We start from the raw sequence: 20,426 nt of genomic DNA on the forward strand, positions 1-20,426 counted from the left end.
CGGGCGAAGTAGCGGTCCGGATTCCCGAAAACCTCCCCCACGTTTGTCTCCGGTTTGTGGGAGAAAACATGTCCGGACCATTCCACGGACCGATACAGGACCGTGTTGGATGGCTTCCACGGTCCGGACAGTGCAGTTCAGACGGTTGTGGGAGATTTACGGGTCGCCTTGGAGATGCCTAAGAGCATCAAAATCAAATTTGACGATTAAAAAGAAAACAATCAGCACGAATCTACAAGCAGATCCAAACGCCCCAAGAGGCCAAAATCCAGCCCACTGTCACTGAAGCACTCCCGATTTTTCGAACCCATCTTCTTCCTCCTCGAGCCACCCGAGCCGGATCGGCCTAGGGTTAGGGTTCCGCCGCCATGGACGCCGCCGCCGCCGCCGCGCAGAAGCGGAAGCGGGCGGAGCAGGAGGAGGAGCAGGCGGCGACCGACGGGCTCGACGTGCTCGACCTGCGGGCGGCGAAGCGGCTGCTGCTGGGCTTCGAGCGCCGCCTCCGCGACAACCTCGAGGCCCGCATGAAGCACCCGGACGACCCGGCCCGGTTCGCCGACTCCGAGCTCGCTCTCCACGCCGAGACGGACCGGCTCCGCCTCCTTGCCGGCGCGCCGGAGCTCTTCCCCGACCTGGTCCCGCTCGGCCTCGCCTCCTCCCTCTCCTCGCTCCTCACCCACGACAACGCCGACCTGGCCGCCGCGGCCGCCTCCCTTCTTGCCGACCTCACCGACTCCGACGACCCCTCGGACCTCGCCGGGGTGCAGGCCCTCGCTGACGCGCTCGTCGACGCCAACGCGCTCGACCTGCTCGTGCACAACCTCTCGCGGCTCTCTGAGGCGGACCCCGACGAGGCCGAGGCGGTGCACCACTCCCTGGCCGTCCTCGAGAACCTCATCGACCTCCGCCCGCACCTCGCCGACCTCGTCTGCGATCGCACCAAGGTGCTCCGGTGGCTGCTGGCCCGCGTCAAGGCCCGCGACTTCGAGGCCAACAAGCAGTACGCCTCCGAGATCCTCGCCATCCTGCTGCAGAACAGCCCCGCCAACCAGAAGCGGCTTGGCCAGATGAACGGCGTCGACGGCCTGCTGCAGGCCGTCGCCATGTACAAGTCCAGGGACCCCAGGACCACCGACGAGGAGGAGATGCTTGAGAACCTCTTCGACTGCCTCTGCTGCGTGCTCATGCCGCTCGGGAACAAGGAGCGGTTCGTCAAGGCCGAGGGGGTCGAGCTCATGATCATTATCATGAAGCAGAAGAAGTCCGCCTACAGCTCCGCCATCAGGACGCTGGATTTCGCCATGACCAGGTTCCCGCCTGCCTGCGAGCGCTTTGTCGACGTGCTCGGGCTCAAGACTGCTTTTGCGGCGTTCATGGGTAAGGCAAGTGATAGACAGCTGCTCCATTCCTTCTTATTTTAGTTCATATATTATGTGATTTCAGATGTTTGAGTAGTAGGTACACCTTAATTCAGTAATTCACCACCATCCCCTGGAATCTCATATGTTCATCGACTGCCGCTAGGTTCATATTATAGTTTGTGTAGCCAATATAAAGCTGAAAATGGATGAATATTCATGTATTGATTAACTGATGCTAGAATTTTCAAACAAGCTTGTATCATAATTGTATACGCTATATTGATTTAATAAACGTAAAACATGTAAATATTAGTTCTGCTCAATTTCTGATAAGGCTGGTTGTTATGTTGCCTCATGCTGTTCCGTTTGTTTCTATATACATCTGCCACAGTAACATACATAACGGATTCTTTGGAAAATACAAGTAACTGAATTAGAGAAAAGAGCAGATAAGAAAATTGACTGATAAGCTGCGAGTCAGGAGCTTCTTTGTTTGAAACTGGCCTATATTACAGAACAGCTCCTTTTCAGTGATAAACAACTGCTCCTTGCCTTGTTCCTTTTTTCTATCTTCAATGATTACAGATATTCGACTAGTACAACTTAATTCAGTAATTCATCACCATTCCCTGGAATTGCATATGTTCATGGACTGCTGCTAGGTCTATTATAAATTTACAGCCAATGTAAATAAAGCTGAAAATAGATGAAATGTTTATGTATTGATATCTGGCGCTAGAATTTTCAATCAAGCTTGTATCATAATTGTGTAAGCTGTTGAGTTAGTAAACCTAAAGACTGTTAATAATTATTCTGCTCAATTTTGTGACAATGGCTGGTTGTTATGTTGCTTCATGTTTTGTCCCTTTTGTTGTATATATCTGGCGCAGTAACATACATAATGTTCTATCGAAAAATAGAACTGTAATGGAATTAGAGAAAAAAAGTAGATCTGAAAATTGACTGATAAGCGAGCTGGCGAGTCAGGAGTTTAATTGTCTCAAGCTGGCCTTAATTACAAAACACGCTCCATTCGCAATTTTAACTTGAGACTGTTTTCTGATATATTTGTAAGCATGTTAATTGCTTCTGAAATATGGGTTTTCAGATTCCTGTGAACAAGAAAAACAAAAATGAGAGCTATCAGGAGGAGCTAGAAGAACGCATCATTTCACTAGTTGCTTCATTGTTTGGTAAGCAGGCAAGTCTGTTCCAATGTCCGTTATACACTGCTGTTCTGGATTGTATGTATATGAACCTGCGGCAGAGGATCGACAAATATACTTATATTTCTACAAATCAGCTTATGAACCACCAGTTATCTACAGAGTTTCTCTTAAACTATTTCCCTACTAGAAGTTCGAGTATGCCGTGAACATGATGGCTTATCTTCTCCAGTCACTTTTATCTGATTAGAAAAATTGCTTTAATTACATTACTGATTTAACTCTAGCGTGCAAATTTCAAATCTACATTCTGACAGTACTTCTGAATATTATGGTTGCACTTGAAGATTCGATGTTTTGCCATGCTGTTTACTGTCATTTCAGTTTTCACAACACCATGCCAAAGCCTGTAGTTCATGGTTTCCCAGGCCACTGAATTGAAATATATTACAGAGAAAACGTAGTTTACATAATATTTACAAGGTGTCAAAGTTCCACAGGAAACAGGGCATAACCTAAACAGATTGAAAACTGAAGAGACAGAAAACCAGGCCTCATACCACAACCAGAAACAGCAAACTAAAAGTGAATTTGGCATAGGAAAATTAACAATATGAACAAATGCCTTGTTTCTTACTTAATGAACTAATCAAACTTGTTGAAGTATCTGTCAGTTGTTGAGAAACCCTAGTAGCCTGCCACCATTCCACCTTTGTCCCCATATAATCCATCTCATTATCAGTGTGTGATTTGGCTAAATAAAGTACATCGAAAACTTGGTTAGATGTGCCCTAAGTTCCAGTGGTGCTGAATAAACTGGCACTGAAAGCTACTTGTTTGAGTGCACCTACTTCCTCAGACCCACAAATAAGCATAGATCCTGATAAATTTGCGAATCCTTGTTTGCCATGCAAATAGGTTGTTGGTGCTGCAGTAACAAGGACAAATAGTTCAGCATTTTAATTCATGCAATCATCATCTTTTTATTTTTGTACAAGGACTTTACAGCTCATGTTTGATTGTTACCCTCTTCTGTTAGGTGGTATCACGAAAGGTTCACGAAGGATCAGGTTACTAGGCAAATTTGTTGAGAACGAATGCGAAAAGATAGACCGTCTGATGGAGCTATACATACGGTAAATCTAGTTTCAAGAGAGCCAAGGGAACTGCTGTCATTTCCTCGTTATTAATTGCTAGTATGATCTCTTTGCGCCATGCAGGTATTCAGACAGAGTGAAAGCTGAGACCGAAAGGTTCGAAAGCCTCGATTTAGATGATTTAGAGGTGCCCTTTCTGTCTTGTGACCTCCATGTCAAATCCAAACAGATAATTTATTGCTAAATTGCATGCTCTTATCTCTCAGATGGACGATGATGAGCGGTACAACCGGAAACTTGAAGCTGGGCTTTACACGCTTCAGGTATTACCGCAGTGGCATGGCAGTGCTGCATCTGATGATATTTTCCAGCCTATATTCGGTTGATTCTTGTTCACTCCACCAAGCTTCTGAAACATTTGTTTGTATGTTTCAGCTAGTGGCGCTTATTCTTGGGCATATCTGGCACTCCGGGTAAGCAAGGCTTCATTCAGTCTTTCTTCCCCCCCTTTACTGCTCTGTTGTACAGAGAGCCATGAATGAGATTAAAATGAACTGCGGTGTTCATCTTTTGCTCCCTGTCATTAATTTTCAGGAACACACAGATGAGGACAAGAATAGAGTTGCTCCTGAGACAGAACAAGCTGACAAAGGATGATGTCAAGGAGATACTTCAGGCATGTCATTCCTTCCTCGAATAAATCATATGTTGTTGAGTAGTTTCTGATGGGATCTAGCGTGAATGGTCGTTCGCCGGTTTTCTGCCTTGAACAATAGGGAGGCTGTCTGCATTCTTCAAGTAGGCAATGTTTTCGACAGTTTATTAATCAGCTTGTTGATGCCTGATTCGGATGTGATGCAGGAGTACCACGACAACATCGGGGACCTGGATGGGCCGGAAGAGAAGGAGAAGGCGCAAGGGCGGACCAAGGAAATCATAGCCGCGTTGTCGTGATGCATCGTCTTCCCGTAGCATTCCACAAGATGAATCCATGACCGGATTGAAATGTGCATCTCATTTGCGCTTTGTTTGTAAACTAGCCAGCTGTTATCCGCAAAAGCCGTCTTCTTCTGAGAATACATACGTGTAGGCTGTGTTGTTCAACTTGTGGAGGAGCAACAAACTGGCATTGCACCTGACCTGTGCTGTGTAGCTTCAGACAGTTACTTACTTGCATCAGTTTTGACAGAATGGTCTTGTGATTTTTGTGTCATTGTCACTCCTAGATTTAGTGGCGCTTCCAAGTTTATCATATCTTTGGCAGTTCTAGAGAACAAGATACAATTCCCATATATTCACGGTTCTTTTTCGTAACAAATTCTCTTAAAAAAGATCATTTGCCTTGTTACTGTCAATTTTTTTTTAGAAAAATACTGTCAGAAACAGTTTCTATGCCTCGATTAAGTGATGGAAGAAACTCTTAAAAATATCTTCTTTTAGTGAAGTAGTACTATAGTAGTGTCAGCTTGGAAAGAAAGGCAAAGCTTTGCTTGGCTCACTCCAAGAAGAGGATGGTGTATTATCCTCTTGGCGTCGGTGCCGCCGTACGCTGCCACTGCTCGCCCCTCTCCTCCCCCCAGCGCTCTGCCGGCGACGGTGGCCATCCTGCCCCGTGTCACCCCCTCCACCACCTGCTCCAGCTCCGTCCTCTTAGGAGCTCGAAGAGTTGGACAAACGGGAGGCTGCGGCGTGGTGGGGGTAGTAGCCGTGTGCCTACGGCGTGGTCGACATGCGCGGCGAGTTTGGAAGTGGGGGATGAAGGGGCGACGAGCCGGTGCTAGCTAGGGTTTAACCCTAGCATCAGTAGGGCCTGCCTCGTGGCCTCACGGACGAGTTGGCTGGTCTTCGCAGCGGCGGCCTCTTGCTTTGCGGTGGCGGCGAGGGTGAACGCGGCCACGACGTTGATCTTGGCTTCCTGCGCGTGTCGGCGGCCCTTCCTCTTGGCCGACTGGACGATGCGCTGCTCGTCCGTCAGCGGAGGCTTCTTCTTGGCCGCGCCGCTGCCTTGCGGGGGGCACGGGCCTTGCCTCCTTTGCCGGAGATGGGTCTAGCGGAGGCGAGGGAGGTGAGGCCGGCGGCGTCGTCGAGGGTGGGCATGTCGTCGTCCATGGCGCGCACGCGGGTGGGAGGTTTTTTTGGGAAAGTGGGGGAAAATGGTGGCGCTGTGCCACCGACCGCGCGCGCGGGGGGGGGGGGGGGGGGGTGGGAGGGGCGAGTGTCGTGCACGTCTGCTTGTATCCATGCCGACGCAAATGCGGCCCAAATTTGGGCTTGAAATGGGCTGCAGGCTGGGCGAAAAAAACTGACGCACGTTTGTTTGGGTCGTCACGTTGAGCCAATTTTTATGTCCGCCGTGATCTAAACCGACCCGCACGGGATTTGCTCTTACTGAAACTTCCTACGGAATATTTTTATTTTCACGGAAGACGACTACACCAATCCCTGCCCTCTGATTTCCATCGGTGGCTCCCCTTCCCCTTAATCTCCAACCGTAAAGCTACACTTCAGTCTGTAACAAAAAATTCCGTACAAAATGTCCGTGAGTGTAGCATCTCTCCTTACTCCTTAGAGAAAGAAAGGGAGAAAGAAGACGAGAAGATGGTGTATTATCCGCTCGCCGCCGCCGTGCGCTGCCACTGCCCGCCCCTCCTCCACCCCCGCCGCGCCCCGCCGGCGACGGCGGCCACCCCGCTCCGTCGCCGCCCCCTCCAGCTCCGTCCCCTCACATCCTCGCCCGGACTGCGGACCCGTGGCCGCCGCCACGCCGTCGACCCCGAGGACGACGGCGGGGAAGACGACGGCTTCCTCACCCTCGACCTGGAGGACTTCGAGGGGTTCGCCGACGGGGACGGGGAGGAGGAGGGGCCGTCGCCGTGGGAGGGGGCCGTGGTGTACCGGCGCGACGCGTCGGCGCAGCACGTCGAGTATGCCACCACCCTGGAGCGCCTCGGCCTGGCCGACCTCTCGTCCCCGCACTCCCGCGCGCGCACCGCCGCCATGGGCATCATGCCCCCCTCCAAGCCGCGCCGCCCCGCCGGGGACGCGCCCGCGCCCGCGACGACGCCCGTGCTCGTCTCCGTCGACGTCGCCCGGCGCCGCGGCCGGCTCCGGCTCGACGGCATCCTGCGCACCGTCATCACCCTCGGCTGCTACCGGTGAGCACCCCCGGTCCAGCACCCACCTCCTCCTGCCGCTGCTTCTCGTCCCATCTTATCTGCTGTTGCTGTATGTCTGTCTGCAATGCATCATGGACAGAAATTTCAGAGCCAAGTGAAAGAAAGTCTCGACACTTCCATTCTGAATCCTACTCTACATCATAGCACTAGTTGCGTGCTAACTGCTTAGCAATGACTAATCATCCGCCGCCCAAATCGCTAGCACCGCCCCGTTGTTACTGCCGCGCACCGGCGCGCGCGAGTGCTTAATCTGCCCGGCCACCGCACTTCTGAAACCATGTCGCTTACCCGTCTACAAACATCCTACAGAGTTTCAAACTGCCACATTTTACAACTAGCTAGCTCGACAAAGTTTAATCTTGCATGCTAGGACTCAGGGAGGGCAGTTTGTGCAATCTCACTATATGGGTAAACTCGCATCGTATCGCATGGTCTTCCTTCATTCCTCCTTGAACCCCAGCATCATGGATATAATGTGCTATATTTCTCCAAGCATGAAAAGTTGCTCTGTTTCTAGTAGAGTATTGTTTCCTTTTTATTATCTCAAAGGCATCATATGTACTGATCTTTCAGTTGGAGCTGGCATGGCGGCATGTACTGATGCATTTGCCAGAGATGATAACTGAAAGAAAGGTTCTAGTAATTGTGAAACATGGAGATACTTTGGTTCTAGTAATTGCAAGAAAGGTTTGTTGAATAAGTATCTCATACCGCAACCGATGTACTTTGGTTCTATTAGCAAGGCTGTTTTTGGTCATTAGATCCATTGTTGGCTGTTAAGGGGGAATACTATGTTCTGACGTTGTTGACTCTTTTTGAAAGAACCGCGACGTAGTTTTTCTCTTGATAAAAGTAGCGTTCCATTTATGGCCTGAATTTCGACTTGGCTGATTTGAGGGTAGGGTACAACTTAGCAGTGTTTTTGTTGGTTCTGAAACCCATTATTAATTATTATGCTTCCTTATGCAGGTGTGCCGAGCCAGCTGCCGAAGGCGTATTCGCGAATTTCTCTCTCCTGCTGACAGAAGACCCGGTGGAGGAACCCGACGTGGTCGACCTTGGCACCATATACGAAGAAGACAGAACCAAATTCCCTTCGATAACTGGCAGCAAGGACGAGAACGATGAAGATATAGACTGGGATGACCGCCTGCATTTCCCGGCCGGGGAGAAGGAGATCGACATCTCGAAGAACCTTCGGGACATCATCCACCTGGAGATAACGCTGGACGCCTTCTGCAGCAGCACCTGCAAGGGCCTGTGCCTCGTCTGCGGCGCAAACCTCAACACGAGCAGCTGCAGCTGCAGCACGGAGGAGCTGCAGGCCAAGGACGCCAGGCGTCCGGGAACCCTCAAAGACCTGCTGAAGCCTATGCAGAGAAGATTATGATGAGGCAGACAGTGCATATGTAGGTATCTTGTAGCCTGTGTGATAGTCTTTAGGATTGCCATGAGCAAGATATGCAGCCCGGTGAAAATGCAAATACTTGATGGTGGCGATAGAGGGGAACTAGACCTGCGACATTTGAGTCGCGTCTCATGCTTCGCTGCACCGACAGTGCAAATCTCTCTGGCAGTTCCTCACAAGTTCATGATTATCATCTGTATTGCCTCATCTTACTGTCTGAAAGTAGAAGCCTGCAATGCAATGCTAGGATATTATGTTGTACCGCAAAACTTGAAATGATATGTGGGTGAATTTGCGTGACACGTGTGCTTTGTCAAATTAACTGTGTGTACATTTATCACTGGTTAACTCCCTGGGAAAGTTAGATTAAATTGCTCTAACACAAGGCAGAATTCTTCATGCTAGCAAGTGTTATGTTTTTGCTGGAACACTTGCATCTTTCAGGTTTTACTTCTTGTACCAACAGGTAACAGCCCAAAGTAGGCCAACACAGGTTTACTTACAACTGAGCAAAGACAAGTAAAAATAAATAGCATGGCTATACAGAGAAACACTTCAGAAAAGTAGAAGCGAAGAAACTAAGCAGACAAGAGCAGCTCTGAAACAAGGCTAAACACAGAGAGAAAAACCTCCCCATTCCGATGATTGCTTGGGTGGAGCACCGCAAGAAACAAAGAACATCCATTCATGGCTTTTCCTCTATGAGTTTCGCGGCGGCGCGCCGCTCATTCACCAAGCTCGAAACAAGGGACCAGGCAACAATGACCTCCACCTTGCAGAAACCAAGATCATAGGTGGCATTGCTCATGCCGGCCCTCTTCGGCGCCAAGACGGCCTCGCCTCGCGCAACGACATCAGCACCACCATCATCATCTTCTTTTCCACCAGTCTGAGAGGAGACCACCAGCTTCCCCTCGCCCTTGAGGTCCACCGACACGACGCGCCTTGAGAGGTCGGTCGCGCCGGTCGAAGAGTTGATCGGCATCTTCCCGTCCTGGGAGTTGAGCAGCAGCAACTCTCCTTCCCTCACGGTGGTGACTCCGGCGACGACGCGGCCCCGGAGACCCTCCGGCCACACCCCGTCGATTACCCGGACACCGACGATGGTCGCCTTGACCGAGGGGGTCAGCGGCGCGTAGGCGATCTCGATCGTGCACCGGTTGCAGAGGATGCCCGAGCGGATCACGGATGTGGCGATGGATAAGGACGATGGATTATTTTAACATAAAAGAACAGACATCGAGAGATGATGCACAGTGCTTGCCTCTTGGGTGAGGACCTGGCAGTTATCCCTGGTGCGGTTGAAGAGGAAGGTGACCCGCGGTGTCCCTGGCGGCGACAATGCCGTGGACATGCAGCAGCCACTCGAGACCGTCTTCCAGGTCGGCCACCCGGATGCCGACGATCTGCATGGTACAATGAGGTCTCGCGTAGCTCGGGATGGGCCCAAATGTGAAGCGCATGGGACCAAGACTTGCTGCATTGTAAGAAGCAAAATTAAGAGATGTGTTGCAGGAATCACTAGAGCTTGTTGTTGTTTGTTGTCCCTAGTACTTCGTACAAAAGGTGAGGTGGTTTGCTCTTAGTCTGGAAGAAGGAGGTTAGGATCTACTCCCAGACTATCACACTTGATGGGATTGATGTTTTGGTTCATGAAACAAAAGGTGATGTTTGGAGAATGATTGGAATCTACGGGGAGCCGAACTGGTGGACTGTAAGGAGCGCACATATCGCTACGTGGTGGGGCCTTGCTATCCTTAGTTGGCGGATTCTTCTTTTTCAGATCATCAAAATACTTAATTAGGATCAGTTGTGGGTTCTTCTCAATGAGCGCAGCCAAGAGGTCATCGGCGCTCTTCTCCTCGACTGCGGAGTCGACCCTAAAGGAAGCCGCGTCGTCGGAGGAAGCCATAACCGCAAAATCTATCGGCGCTAACACCTTTCATCACACAATGAAAAATAACATAAGAATCTAACATCAAAGATTACTTCTAAGCAAGTTTATCATGGTGGACACTCTCATGGATATTTCGACTTTTGGTGATAGTTGAGTTGGGCAAGCACGTCATGCGTACTCAAGGTATCATGGGATGAACTTGCCCAGATCGACCGTCATCGTCAAAAGTCGATTTCTTCCTCCAAGAACAACTCTCATATGTCAAATATGATGGACACTCTATCTGGTGGTTGTATATATGGTGGACACACTCTCACGAGTATTTCAACTTCCGGTGATGGTCGAGCTGGGCGAGCCCATCTTGCGCTATCAAGGTATAACAGGACGAACTCGCACTGATCGATCGCAATCATCAGAAGTTGATTTCTCTTCCTCCATGAACAACTCTTATCGACTATCGGTGGTGGTCGCTCTTCCTCTGCTCCTCCTGCTTTAAAATGATCACAGACGAGGAGCAGAGGAAGGGCGACCCCCTACGACAACAGTCGGTAACATCTCTCATCTTTCAAATATGATGGACACTCTCTGGTGGTTGTATATATGGTGGAAACTCTCTCACGGGTATTTTGACTTTCAGTGATGGTCAAGCTGGGTGAGTCCATCGTGCGTGACAAAGGTATATCACAGGACGAACTCGCCCAGATTAACCGCCATCGTCAGAAGTCGATTTCTCTTCCTCCTGAAAACATCTCTCATCTCTCATCTACACAAAAAACTACAAGAAACTAATACAAGAAAAACTACCACAAAAGAACTACTACAAGAAACTACAACAAAAAGCTACAACAAAAAAATACAACAAAATCCATGCATCCATGTATGCGTCCATGCATCAATCGATGCATTCATCCAACCTTCTATGCATCCATCTATGCATTCGTACATCCACCTATTGATTCATACAAAAAACTACAAAAAAACTACTACAAAAAAATCCATGCATTCATACATACATATATACATTCATACATCCATACAAAAAACCATGCATCCATACAAAAATCCATGCATCAATACAAGCTCGGGGGAGGGGGGAGACGAATCTCACCGAGGGGGAGAGGCAGCACGAGGGAGGGGGCGCCGGCGGGGTGGGGGGGGGGGGCTGGGAGGCGCTAGCCGAGGCGGGGTGGGGGGGGGGGTGCCGGCTGGTGGGGGCGCCAGCCGGTGTGGGGTGGGGGGCGATGGTGGGGTGGGGTGAGAGGGGGCGCCGGTGGGACGCGATACATCCATTTTGCATCATGTTTTCATGTTTATATTTATTTATTGCATTATCGACTGTTATTTCACTTTATGGTACAATTCTTATGCTTTTTCTCTCTTATTTTGCAAGAATTATATGAAGAGGGAGATTGCCGGCAGCTGGAATTCAGGACCGGAAAGGGCTATATCGGAGGCAACTTTTCTGAACATCTCCAAATGAGCTGAAAATGGACGAAGAATTATTTTGGAATATATTAAAATTATTGGCGAAAAAATACCAGAGTGGACCCACCAGGCTGCCACAAGCCTGGGGCGCGCCCCCCGAGCTTGTGGTGATCCTGGCAAGCCTCCAGGGCCCATCTTCTGGTATATAACCCCATTTGCCCTAGAAAAAAAATTAGGAGAGAGCTTTCGGGATGGAACCCGCTGTCTCGAGGCGGAACTTGGGCAGGAGCGCTTTTGCTCTCTGGTGGAGCGATTCCACTGGGGAAACTTTCCTCCGGAAGGGGGAAATCGAAGCCATCGTCATCACCAACAACCCTCTCATCATGGGAGAACCAACCTTCATCAACATTTTCACCAACACCATCTCATCTCAAACCCTAGTTCATCTCTTGTATTCAATCTGTGTATCAAAACCTCAGATTGGTACATGTGGGTTGCTAGTAGTGTTGATTACATCTTGTAGTTGATGCTAGTTGGTTTACTTGGTGGAAGATTATATGTTCAGATCCATTATGCTATTCAATACCCCTCTGATCTTGAACATGAATATGATTTGTGAGTAGTTGCTTTTGTTCTTGAGGACATGGGAGAAGTTTTGTCATAAGTAATCATGTGAATTTGGTATTCGTTCGATATTTTGATGATGTGTATGTTGTGATTCCCTTAGTGGTGTTGTGTGAACGTTGACTACATGACACTTCACCATCTTTGGGCCTAAGGGATTGCATTGTGGGGTAGTTATTAGAAGATGGGTTGCTAAGAGTGACATAAGTTTAAACCCTAGTTTATGTGCTATTCCGTAAGGGGCTGATTTGGATCTATATGTTTAATGGTATGGTTAGATTTATCTTAATTCTTATTTCGTAGTTACGGATGCTTGTGAGAGGGGTTAATTATAAGTGAGAGGCTTGTTCAAGTAAGAACAACACTCAAGCACTGTTCCACCCACATATCAAATTATCAAAGTAGCGAACGCGAATCAAACAAACATGATGAAAGTGGCTAGATGAAATTTCCGTGTGTCCTCAAGAACGTTTTACTTGCTATAAGAGCAAGTTCCGGCCCGTCCTTTGCTACAAAAAGGATTGGGCTACCTTGCGGCACCTTTGTTACCGTTACTATTATTTGCTCGTTACAAATTACCTTGCTATCAAACTATCTGTTACCAACAATTTCAGTTCTTGCAGAAAATACCTTGCTGAAAACCGCTTGTCATTTCCTTCTGCTCCTCGTTGGGTTCGACACTCTTACTTATCGAAAGGACTATGATTGATCCTCTATACTTGTGGTTCATCAGGAAGACAGAGAGAGGTGAGAAAAAAGAGACCGCGGGGAGAGTTTAAGTGTCTCGCGGACCTATACCGAGCGTCTGTTGGTGCGGCTCTCGGTAAAGGTATAAAACCCTAGATCTAGGTTCCACCCTTTACTGAGAGCTATGCTCAGAATAGGCACCAATGCCGAGAGCAACTCTCGGAAAAGACAAGCCCCCCTCCGCAAATGGCCTACGAAAAATGTGGGGGCCTAGCATGTGTCATGTGATGGCCTCGTTTGAGGGCACGAGAAGTTTCGAGGCCAACAGAGCAACAGGACCAACACTTCCTTCACAAACCGGACATGTTCCCTCTCGGTACCCATATACTAGCTCGGAGATGGTGCGGTTTACAAGCGGCCTGAGTGGAGGCTTATTCGAAACGCGCCCAGACTTTTACCACACCATGCATGGGCTGTGTCATGACACCGTGCCAGCTCCCGAGGAATTCCACCATTGTATGATTTTCCAAGGATTATAAAGGTTGCATCAGGCATGCCACAGAGGTAATTTCGCACCCCGGTTGCAGGGCCTACCCCCCCCCCCCTCATCAGCACGTGACATACGGATGTCGCAAAGACATCACGTAGGATTTCCCATGTCGCTTATGGGCATGATTTCATGTGCCGCCTTGCAGATCATGACAGAATTGCGCATAGTTATGATTTAATTCGAGGCAGTGATCATGTATATAGGCATCACGTCCGAGACAAGTAGACCGAAATAATTCTGCATCTGCTACTATTACTCCACTTTAGAGCTCTTCTATGCTTGCCTCTCTAGGTATTAAGTTCATGACAAATAGAGTAATGCATGAAGTATGCCATGAGGATGCTTTGGCGGGCATTCCTGGAACAACTCAAGGCACCAACAACCTAAAACATGATCTGGTACTATAACCACGACGTAGAACACATTTTTTTATTACTACACACGTTGATCTAATTATCTGTGCACTCCAGGTTTTCCTACCTATAAACACTTTAAACGTCCACATGTTCCTTGTGGTCGTAAACTCCAGAAGGAAGGAGATTCAGGTTCTTAATTTACTTTTCCACCGTATGGTACACGGAGAAGTAAATAACGTCGTGAAAATTTTAACATCTTTAATTACAACAAAGGATTTAACATCGTACATAAGTATTAGTCGTAAGCAACTTCTCATCCTATGGACTCGCAGATATGTGGGATGGAAGCACATCTGAGAGCAGTGATGCAAATCAATGGAATACAAAGCAATGCATGGGAAGACATTAACTTGACCCAACGGCCAGTACCGTGCCAAAAGTCGATGACACGAGAGTCAACAATATTAACTTTTGTTTTTGTTTTTCATTGTTAATACGTGAAATGCTACTAACATAATAAAATGTTGCAGTTCTCATTGTGCACTCTACATGCTGAAGAACAACGAATTCTTTACGTGAGAAGAACTGACGCTGCAATATGACCAAGTATGTAGAGTAACACATAAAATTCTGTCAAATTCAGTCAATTTTTTAAACTTACAGAATGATAGTAACATATCCTCCCATGCAGGCCTACATCGACAAATTCAAAAGAGAGCTACATGTTGTGCTTGTCGATTCACCCTACAACAAATTGAAATACGAAAAGGTTCAAGATGTACCATGCTAGTCTATCAGATGCAGCTGCGGTTGAAGATGAATATGATGCAAGCAGTTAGTCCAACAGTGGTTCATTCTTACATGTGGAGTGTGGCTATAAAGCGATAGAGTAGGGTGTGGTTGGGTTTTAGTCCCGGAGAAGGTTTACTAGCCGTGTTCTTAGTCCATTACGGATGACTCATGCTGTAAAACTTCAATAATATTGGTTACAATACTTTTCTTGAAATAAATTTGGTCTCTACGGGAGCTCATAGAAATCTATATTTGCTTTTTACAAGCGCATGAGCAACCCTAGAAGAATAATGAATTATGATTTGTTTATTTTCATAATTTCCGGTCGCTAATTGCAAGTGAGGTGGCAGATTGAGCCCAAACAAGTTTGAACAAGATGTGCTCTGACATACGAGAGAGAAAGGTACGAGCGCGAGCATAGCCTCACAATAAAAGGTAAAATACTACATGAGTCAACACTCAATCCCAGCTATCCCAGGAAATGGCACAGCCAATGTCTCGTAGGCAGGCCACAAAGCCAATAAAAAAGAGTATAGGATAACAAGAGTAAAGCACATACCAAAGGGGGCCTCTGCCGGTGCTGCAACAACCATGGTGTGGCATGGCAGGGGCGTGCGCTGAATTGAAGGGATCTCCTGGTCAGTAGGCACCTTCAGGACCACAACGGGGTGGCCATGGTACATCCATCCTGCCTCAGGGGATCACATAGCATGTTGTGTCATAGCCCTGCAAAACAGGGGGAAAATTACTACTTGTACTCACCTTGTCAAATGTGTCCAGCTAACAAATGTTGCACATAACTAAACACGGAAGAATGAAATACAACATTTTCAAGAATCCAATGCTCATTCTTTCACTTTGTTTTTGCGAGGATCATTCCTCTATCTTTAACAAGGCTAAAACATCATAATAAGAATTTACACTAATCTTCAAATGGTGGATATCCCCTGTGAATCTAAAAAAATTATAAAGCACATGACAAGTCTGTTGACCCCACTCCAGCAACTGCACATGAAGAAGCGAGCATCGCAAATATTGAGCAACATAAGCTATGAATTGTTTATAGTACATTCAAAAATTAACAGATTAGCATCTCTCCTGATCTCCAAATCCAACGTCTCACCTATCAGCCAAATTGAAAGAATAAAGCTTGGATTAAATGTATAAGTGTACATATGCAACAATCAAACATTCGTATATCTTCCCGTGATGTGGATGAGGTCGCACGAATTTGGCTGGCCGTCAAGGCCGGCCGGCTTCATCCAGTCCCGCGGTACCCGCTAGCAGTGAGAACATGATCCATCTAGATGCCCAACCACCTTGCCTTCGGAGGAGATGCATGGCCAGATCAAGTTGCGGCCATGGCGGAGAGGTGAGCTAGAGGACGCAAACAACCAGGTGGGGAGTGGGAAGAGGTAGCTACTCACCTCGTGGCTATAGGCACCCGCATAGAGGGCTGGGAGGTGGGATGACGCCGAATCTTCGCCGGCGGCCGCCGTGGGGATGGCAGTCAGCCTCCTCTCGCGTTTTTCAGTGAAGAGGGGGTGTGAGAGCGTGAGGGAATTGGGGTGGAGGGAGGGAGGGGGTGCGACGCACGGCTCGATCCTGCCGGCGAGGAGTAAAACCCTAGCGAACCGGATAAAAATCAAACCGAAAATACGCCTGAAATTTGTACCCAGAATACCCTCGAAATATTTGAGAGGGAAAATCTGATCAGTTCGAAATATTTTTTCTTCCAAAAATGCCCCTCGAGCTCTGTTATAATACACGTGACGTCAACGTATTGCATTGGATATGGACCGTCGAATCCGCTCCGATGAACGGTGCATATCGACCTGTAAAAGGACTCTTTGAACCACTACTATTTGGTCTACATTCTCGAAGAAAAATGAAATTCTGGAGGAGAAACTTCTCACCGTAGTAGCACAGCGCGCGCGTACTGGTCCGATATTTCCAGCTACGACAGCTACGGGTCGAGTACCGACGAGGAAACAACAGTGTGTACACTTCTTTGTACGTGTCCCGTAGAGTAAACAAACACATAAATTCCATGCAAAAAAAACACATAAATTGAAGAAACTTTTTTTGCGAAAAAGAAAGTTTGGAAAGCTACGAGCACCACAAAACCGGGAGCTGGATCAGGTGCCTGGTCCAAAGAAACTGGACCGCGAAACATTCGAACTACACGCACTTGCACACGATGCTTCCCCGGCGGCCGGCGACCGGCGGAGGGTCGGGCAGCTTGACCTGTATGGTGTCCGCGAGCGCATCGATCGAAAGCTACATCGAGAAGCACAGGCGAGACCAACGGAGTCTTCTTTCTCTGGAGCCAGTGAATCTCGGGTCTTAGTTAATCAAGTAGGGACTTCAGGCGGTGTTCCCATATGCCGGCCATGCAAGTGCCGGAGCAGAGCACCGGGCCCGTGAACCTGCTGAGCCCGGGCCGCGCTTCGTCGTCGCCGCCCACCTCCCCGCCGCCGCGCCACGGGAGGCTGGTCACCGTGCTGAGCATCGACGGCGGCGGCGTGCGAGGGATCATCCCCGGCACCATCCTCGCGTTCCTCGAAAAAAAGCTTCAGGTAACCTTTTCCATACATACAGAGTATCAACCTGCCTGCTCTTGCATGCATCCAATTTTTCATATAGCATCATACTTGTATGTTGGGGTAACGAGTTGTTGGGGTGCGTAGGAGTTTGATGGACCGGACAAGAGGATCGCAGATTACTTCGACGTGGTCGCCGGGACGAGCACCGGAGGCCTGGTCGCCGCCATGCTCACCGCGCCCAACGCCGAGGGCCGCCCACTCTTCGCCGCCAAGGACATCAACAAGTTCTACCTCGAGCACTGCCCGAATATCTTCCCTGCCGTCTGGTGAGGATTATATACTATATAATTCACAGTCTCACACGTACAACGAAATCACTCTCGAATGGGCAATATTACTATGTCATCAGCATAAGCTCAGGTACCAGAGCTGTACCTGAGCTTATGCTGATTACATAATAACGTTAAAAACCTGAATGTCGTGTCAACAATTTTCAATGAAATTAGGGGTGGGTTTCTGACCCCTCACAGGCTCACACACATCCAGCAGCAGCAAAAACTCGTTGCCCTTCGGCTAAGCTATGCACTTCTAACGCCAAACTGAAAATGATTTTAGTAGCTCGCTATTTCCCGCTATAACGAGAGTACTTATGAGCTATACACAATCTGTTGTGCAGCAAAGGACCTCTGGGCTTGTTCAAGAGCATGATAGGACCCAAGTACAACGGCGAGCACCTGCACTCGGTCGTGAAGGAGCTGCTCGGCGACACGCGAGTCAGTCAGACACTCAAGAGCATTGTCATCCCCACTTTCGACATCAAGCTCCTTCAGCCTACGATCTTCTCCACCTACGACGTACGTAGAAGAACAGATACACGTGCATCTGTATAAACGACATGTCATCCACTCGGCCTACCTAACTATACACATGAAACAAAATCTGTACGTGCAGGCCAGGAGGGATGTCTCCAAGGATGCTCTTCTATCGGATGTCTGCATCAGTACGTCTGCCGCGCCGACCTACCTCCCCGGCCATCATTTCGAGACCAAGCACGAAAACGGCAAGACCCGGGCCTTCAACCTCATTGACGGAGGCGTCGCGGCTAACAATCCGGTACGCTGCCCAAATTAGGCTTAAGATGTATACCAGTTGACTTCTGTGATGTTGATACATTTCTCACCAACTTACATGGATGTGCACAGACCCTTGTGGCCATGACCCACGTAAGCAAGCAGATCCTAATGAAAAACCGACACTTTTTCCCTGTCAAGCCGGCGGAGTACGGCAAGTTCATGGTCCTTTCGCTGGGCACGGGCACCGCCAAGGTCGAAGAGAAGTTCGACGCTGCCAAGTGTAGCAAGTGGGGCCTTCTCGGGTGGCTCTACAAAGGGGGCACCACGCCGATCATCGACAGCTTCAGCCAAGCCAGCGCCGATCTCGTTGATATCCAGGCATCCGTGCTCTTCCAGGCGCTACACTGCGACTACGACAGGCGCTACCTCCGGATCCAGGACGATGAGCTCACGGGCGAAACGGCCTCCGTCGACGTGTCCACGATGGAGAACCTCAAAAGGCTCATCGATGTCGGCAAGGCGTTGCTGAAGAGGCAAGTGTGCAAGGTGAACATCGAGACAGGCAAGAATGAGCCCGACCTAGAGAGGGGCACTAACGAGGAGGAACTGACCCATTTCGCCCGCGTGTTGTCGGAAGAGCGCAAAGCCAGATCGACTTGCGGAGGTGGTTTTGAAACTTAGATATGACTCTATGAATATTCACCCCTGTTCGAATTTGATGACCTACGCCATCAAGTGCTAATGCTTATATGTTATATGTGTAGATATTGTTCTTGTGTATACAAACAATGATATCGTCGATATTTGTTGTACACGCTTTAAATAAAGATGTTGAATCTCGTCACACCAGCGAGGTTGCATTGCAATATAAACTACTTCCTCCGTTCTAAAATAGATGATTCAACTTTATACTAACTTCAGCACAAAGTTGGGTCATCTATTTTGAAACGGAGGGAGTAGTGGGGTGACCTGTGCATCTGGGTGGTAAGATTTGTGATGTCCGTTAAAACACTTGTATTTTTTGTATTTGTTTGTATATTAGTTTTTAGACATTAGTTGCCACTAAGTACACATACATACTTATAGAAAGGGGGCGCGTACCCGAATGTCATATGCAGAAACTTTGTTTGGGATTATTTTAGCTATTTTATTCGTTTCCATGCAAACCATTATTTGATTTTATTCATTACTACGATATATCACTACACATGTGGAAAATGATTATACAATTTTTTAAACAAACTCTATTAGAAGCCTTTCCATTAAGTGTCTACTTATGTCAAACTTTTTCTAGAAAAGAGGGGAGTCCCTCAGATTTCATTTTACAGAACCAACCAGCTTTACGGCTACTGAACATAAAAATAGATGGGGTTTGATACCTGGCGATCGTTCTAATTTTAGTAATAAAACCAAACACTACTATTAGAACTGATGCATGCATGTACGTGGCGTTCACCTTTTCTCCTTTCTTATGTGCACAAGTGGATCTTATTAGAATAACTAATTTCATGCATGCAGAAAAAGCAAAAAAGAAAAGTGATATTAACCTATATTCTCTTTGTTTAAAAACTTCAAAAATGTTTTGTATCTCAAGCCGTCGGTCCAATTGAAAACTCATTTTCACATAAAAAATTCATCACGACAAGATCTTCAAAACTAAATCTCATGTTGATATTTTCTGATGCCTTTTGTGGGGGCCAAAAGTTATCACACGTGGGCTATGTAACTTATCACAGCTATGATATACTGTAAGTTACCATGTTGTCTACACGTAAAATACAGGGACATAAATATGGTTCTTCCAACCCGTGCATGCATTAAAGGACAAAAGCCGATGCCATCCTAGATTCTTTTTATTTTAAAATTTCAAAAAAATGTAGGTCAAACCGCCGGTTCGATTAGAAATCCTTTTTCACTTAAAAGATCGCCACACAAGATCTTCGAAATTAGATCACATGTTGGTATGCTTCGATGAGTTCTTTAGGTCAAAAGTTAAAATGCTGAGCTAAGTAAGTTACCACACATGTGATGTGTATATTACCATGCTATTTGCACCAGAAATTTACAGGGTATGTTTTAAATCATTTTTGCCACCGGGGGTCAAAGTTATCGCGGTGTTTGTGTATAAGTTACCACCTCTGTGGTGTGTGTATTGTCATGTTATTTACACATAAGTTACGGGGTTATGTTTTCAACAATGTTTTTGTCAGATCAAACAAGGTGAGTTATCAGCATTTTATTTACACAAAAATTACCGTGGGTATGTTT

General features: G+C 47.7%; 3 protein-coding genes across 3 annotated transcripts; all 3 read left to right on the forward strand.

Annotated features, from left to right (window-relative positions):
* Nucleotides 1-261: 261 nt before the first annotated feature.
* LOC123164803 (beta-catenin-like protein 1) lies at nt 262-4,830 on the forward strand. Its single transcript, XM_044582381.1, has 8 exons — nt 262-1,382; nt 2,470-2,554; nt 3,567-3,663; nt 3,748-3,811; nt 3,891-3,947; nt 4,060-4,097; nt 4,219-4,300; nt 4,486-4,830. The coding sequence occupies exons 1-8, from the start codon at nt 369-371 to the stop codon at nt 4,576-4,578; spliced, it is 1,530 nt and encodes a 509-aa protein (XP_044438316.1). The 5' UTR covers nt 262-368; the 3' UTR covers nt 4,579-4,830.
* Nucleotides 4,831-6,135: 1,305 nt separating this feature from the next.
* Nucleotides 6,136-8,508, forward strand: LOC123167629 (large ribosomal RNA subunit accumulation protein YCED homolog 1, chloroplastic). Its single transcript, XM_044585463.1, has 2 exons — nt 6,136-6,779; nt 7,770-8,508. The coding sequence occupies exons 1-2, from the start codon at nt 6,223-6,225 to the stop codon at nt 8,188-8,190; spliced, it is 978 nt and encodes a 325-aa protein (XP_044441398.1). The 5' UTR covers nt 6,136-6,222; the 3' UTR covers nt 8,191-8,508.
* An 8,400-nt stretch (nt 8,509-16,908) lies between these two features.
* Nucleotides 16,909-19,014, forward strand: LOC123166383 (patatin-like protein 2). The gene is made up of 5 exons (XM_044584180.1): nt 16,909-17,118; nt 17,230-17,411; nt 17,762-17,939; nt 18,037-18,198; nt 18,288-19,014. Exons 1-5 carry the CDS (start codon nt 16,924-16,926, stop codon nt 18,837-18,839), a joined length of 1,269 nt encoding a protein of 422 aa, XP_044440115.1. The 5' UTR covers nt 16,909-16,923; the 3' UTR covers nt 18,840-19,014.
* The last annotated feature ends 1,412 nt before the right edge of the window (nt 19,015-20,426 follow it).

Source organism: Triticum aestivum, chromosome 7D, assembly GCF_018294505.1.
Source record: "Triticum aestivum cultivar Chinese Spring chromosome 7D, IWGSC CS RefSeq v2.1, whole genome shotgun sequence".
Classification (NCBI taxonomy): domain Eukaryota; kingdom Viridiplantae; phylum Streptophyta; class Magnoliopsida; order Poales; family Poaceae; genus Triticum; species Triticum aestivum.

Coding starts and splice junctions, on each gene's coding strand:
- LOC123166383 (XM_044584180.1), top strand. CDS start 16,924: ATGCCGGCCATGCAAGTGCCGGAGCAGAGCACCGGGCCCGTGAACCTG. Junction 17,119..17,229: donor TCCTCGAAAAAAAGCTTCAG/GTAACCTTTTCC, acceptor TGGGGTGCGTAG/GAGTTTGATGGACCGGACAA. Junction 17,940..18,036: donor CGATCTTCTCCACCTACGAC/GTACGTAGAAGA, acceptor CTGTACGTGCAG/GCCAGGAGGGATGTCTCCAA.
- LOC123167629 (XM_044585463.1), top strand. CDS start 6,223: ATGGTGTATTATCCGCTCGCCGCCGCCGTGCGCTGCCACTGCCCGCCC. Junction 6,780..7,769: donor ATCACCCTCGGCTGCTACCG/GTGAGCACCCCC, acceptor TTCCTTATGCAG/GTGTGCCGAGCCAGCTGCCG.
- LOC123164803 (XM_044582381.1), top strand. CDS start 369: ATGGACGCCGCCGCCGCCGCCGCGCAGAAGCGGAAGCGGGCGGAGCAG. Junction 3,812..3,890: donor TCGATTTAGATGATTTAGAG/GTGCCCTTTCTG, acceptor CTTATCTCTCAG/ATGGACGATGATGAGCGGTA. Junction 4,301..4,485: donor ATGTCAAGGAGATACTTCAG/GCATGTCATTCC, acceptor GATGTGATGCAG/GAGTACCACGACAACATCGG.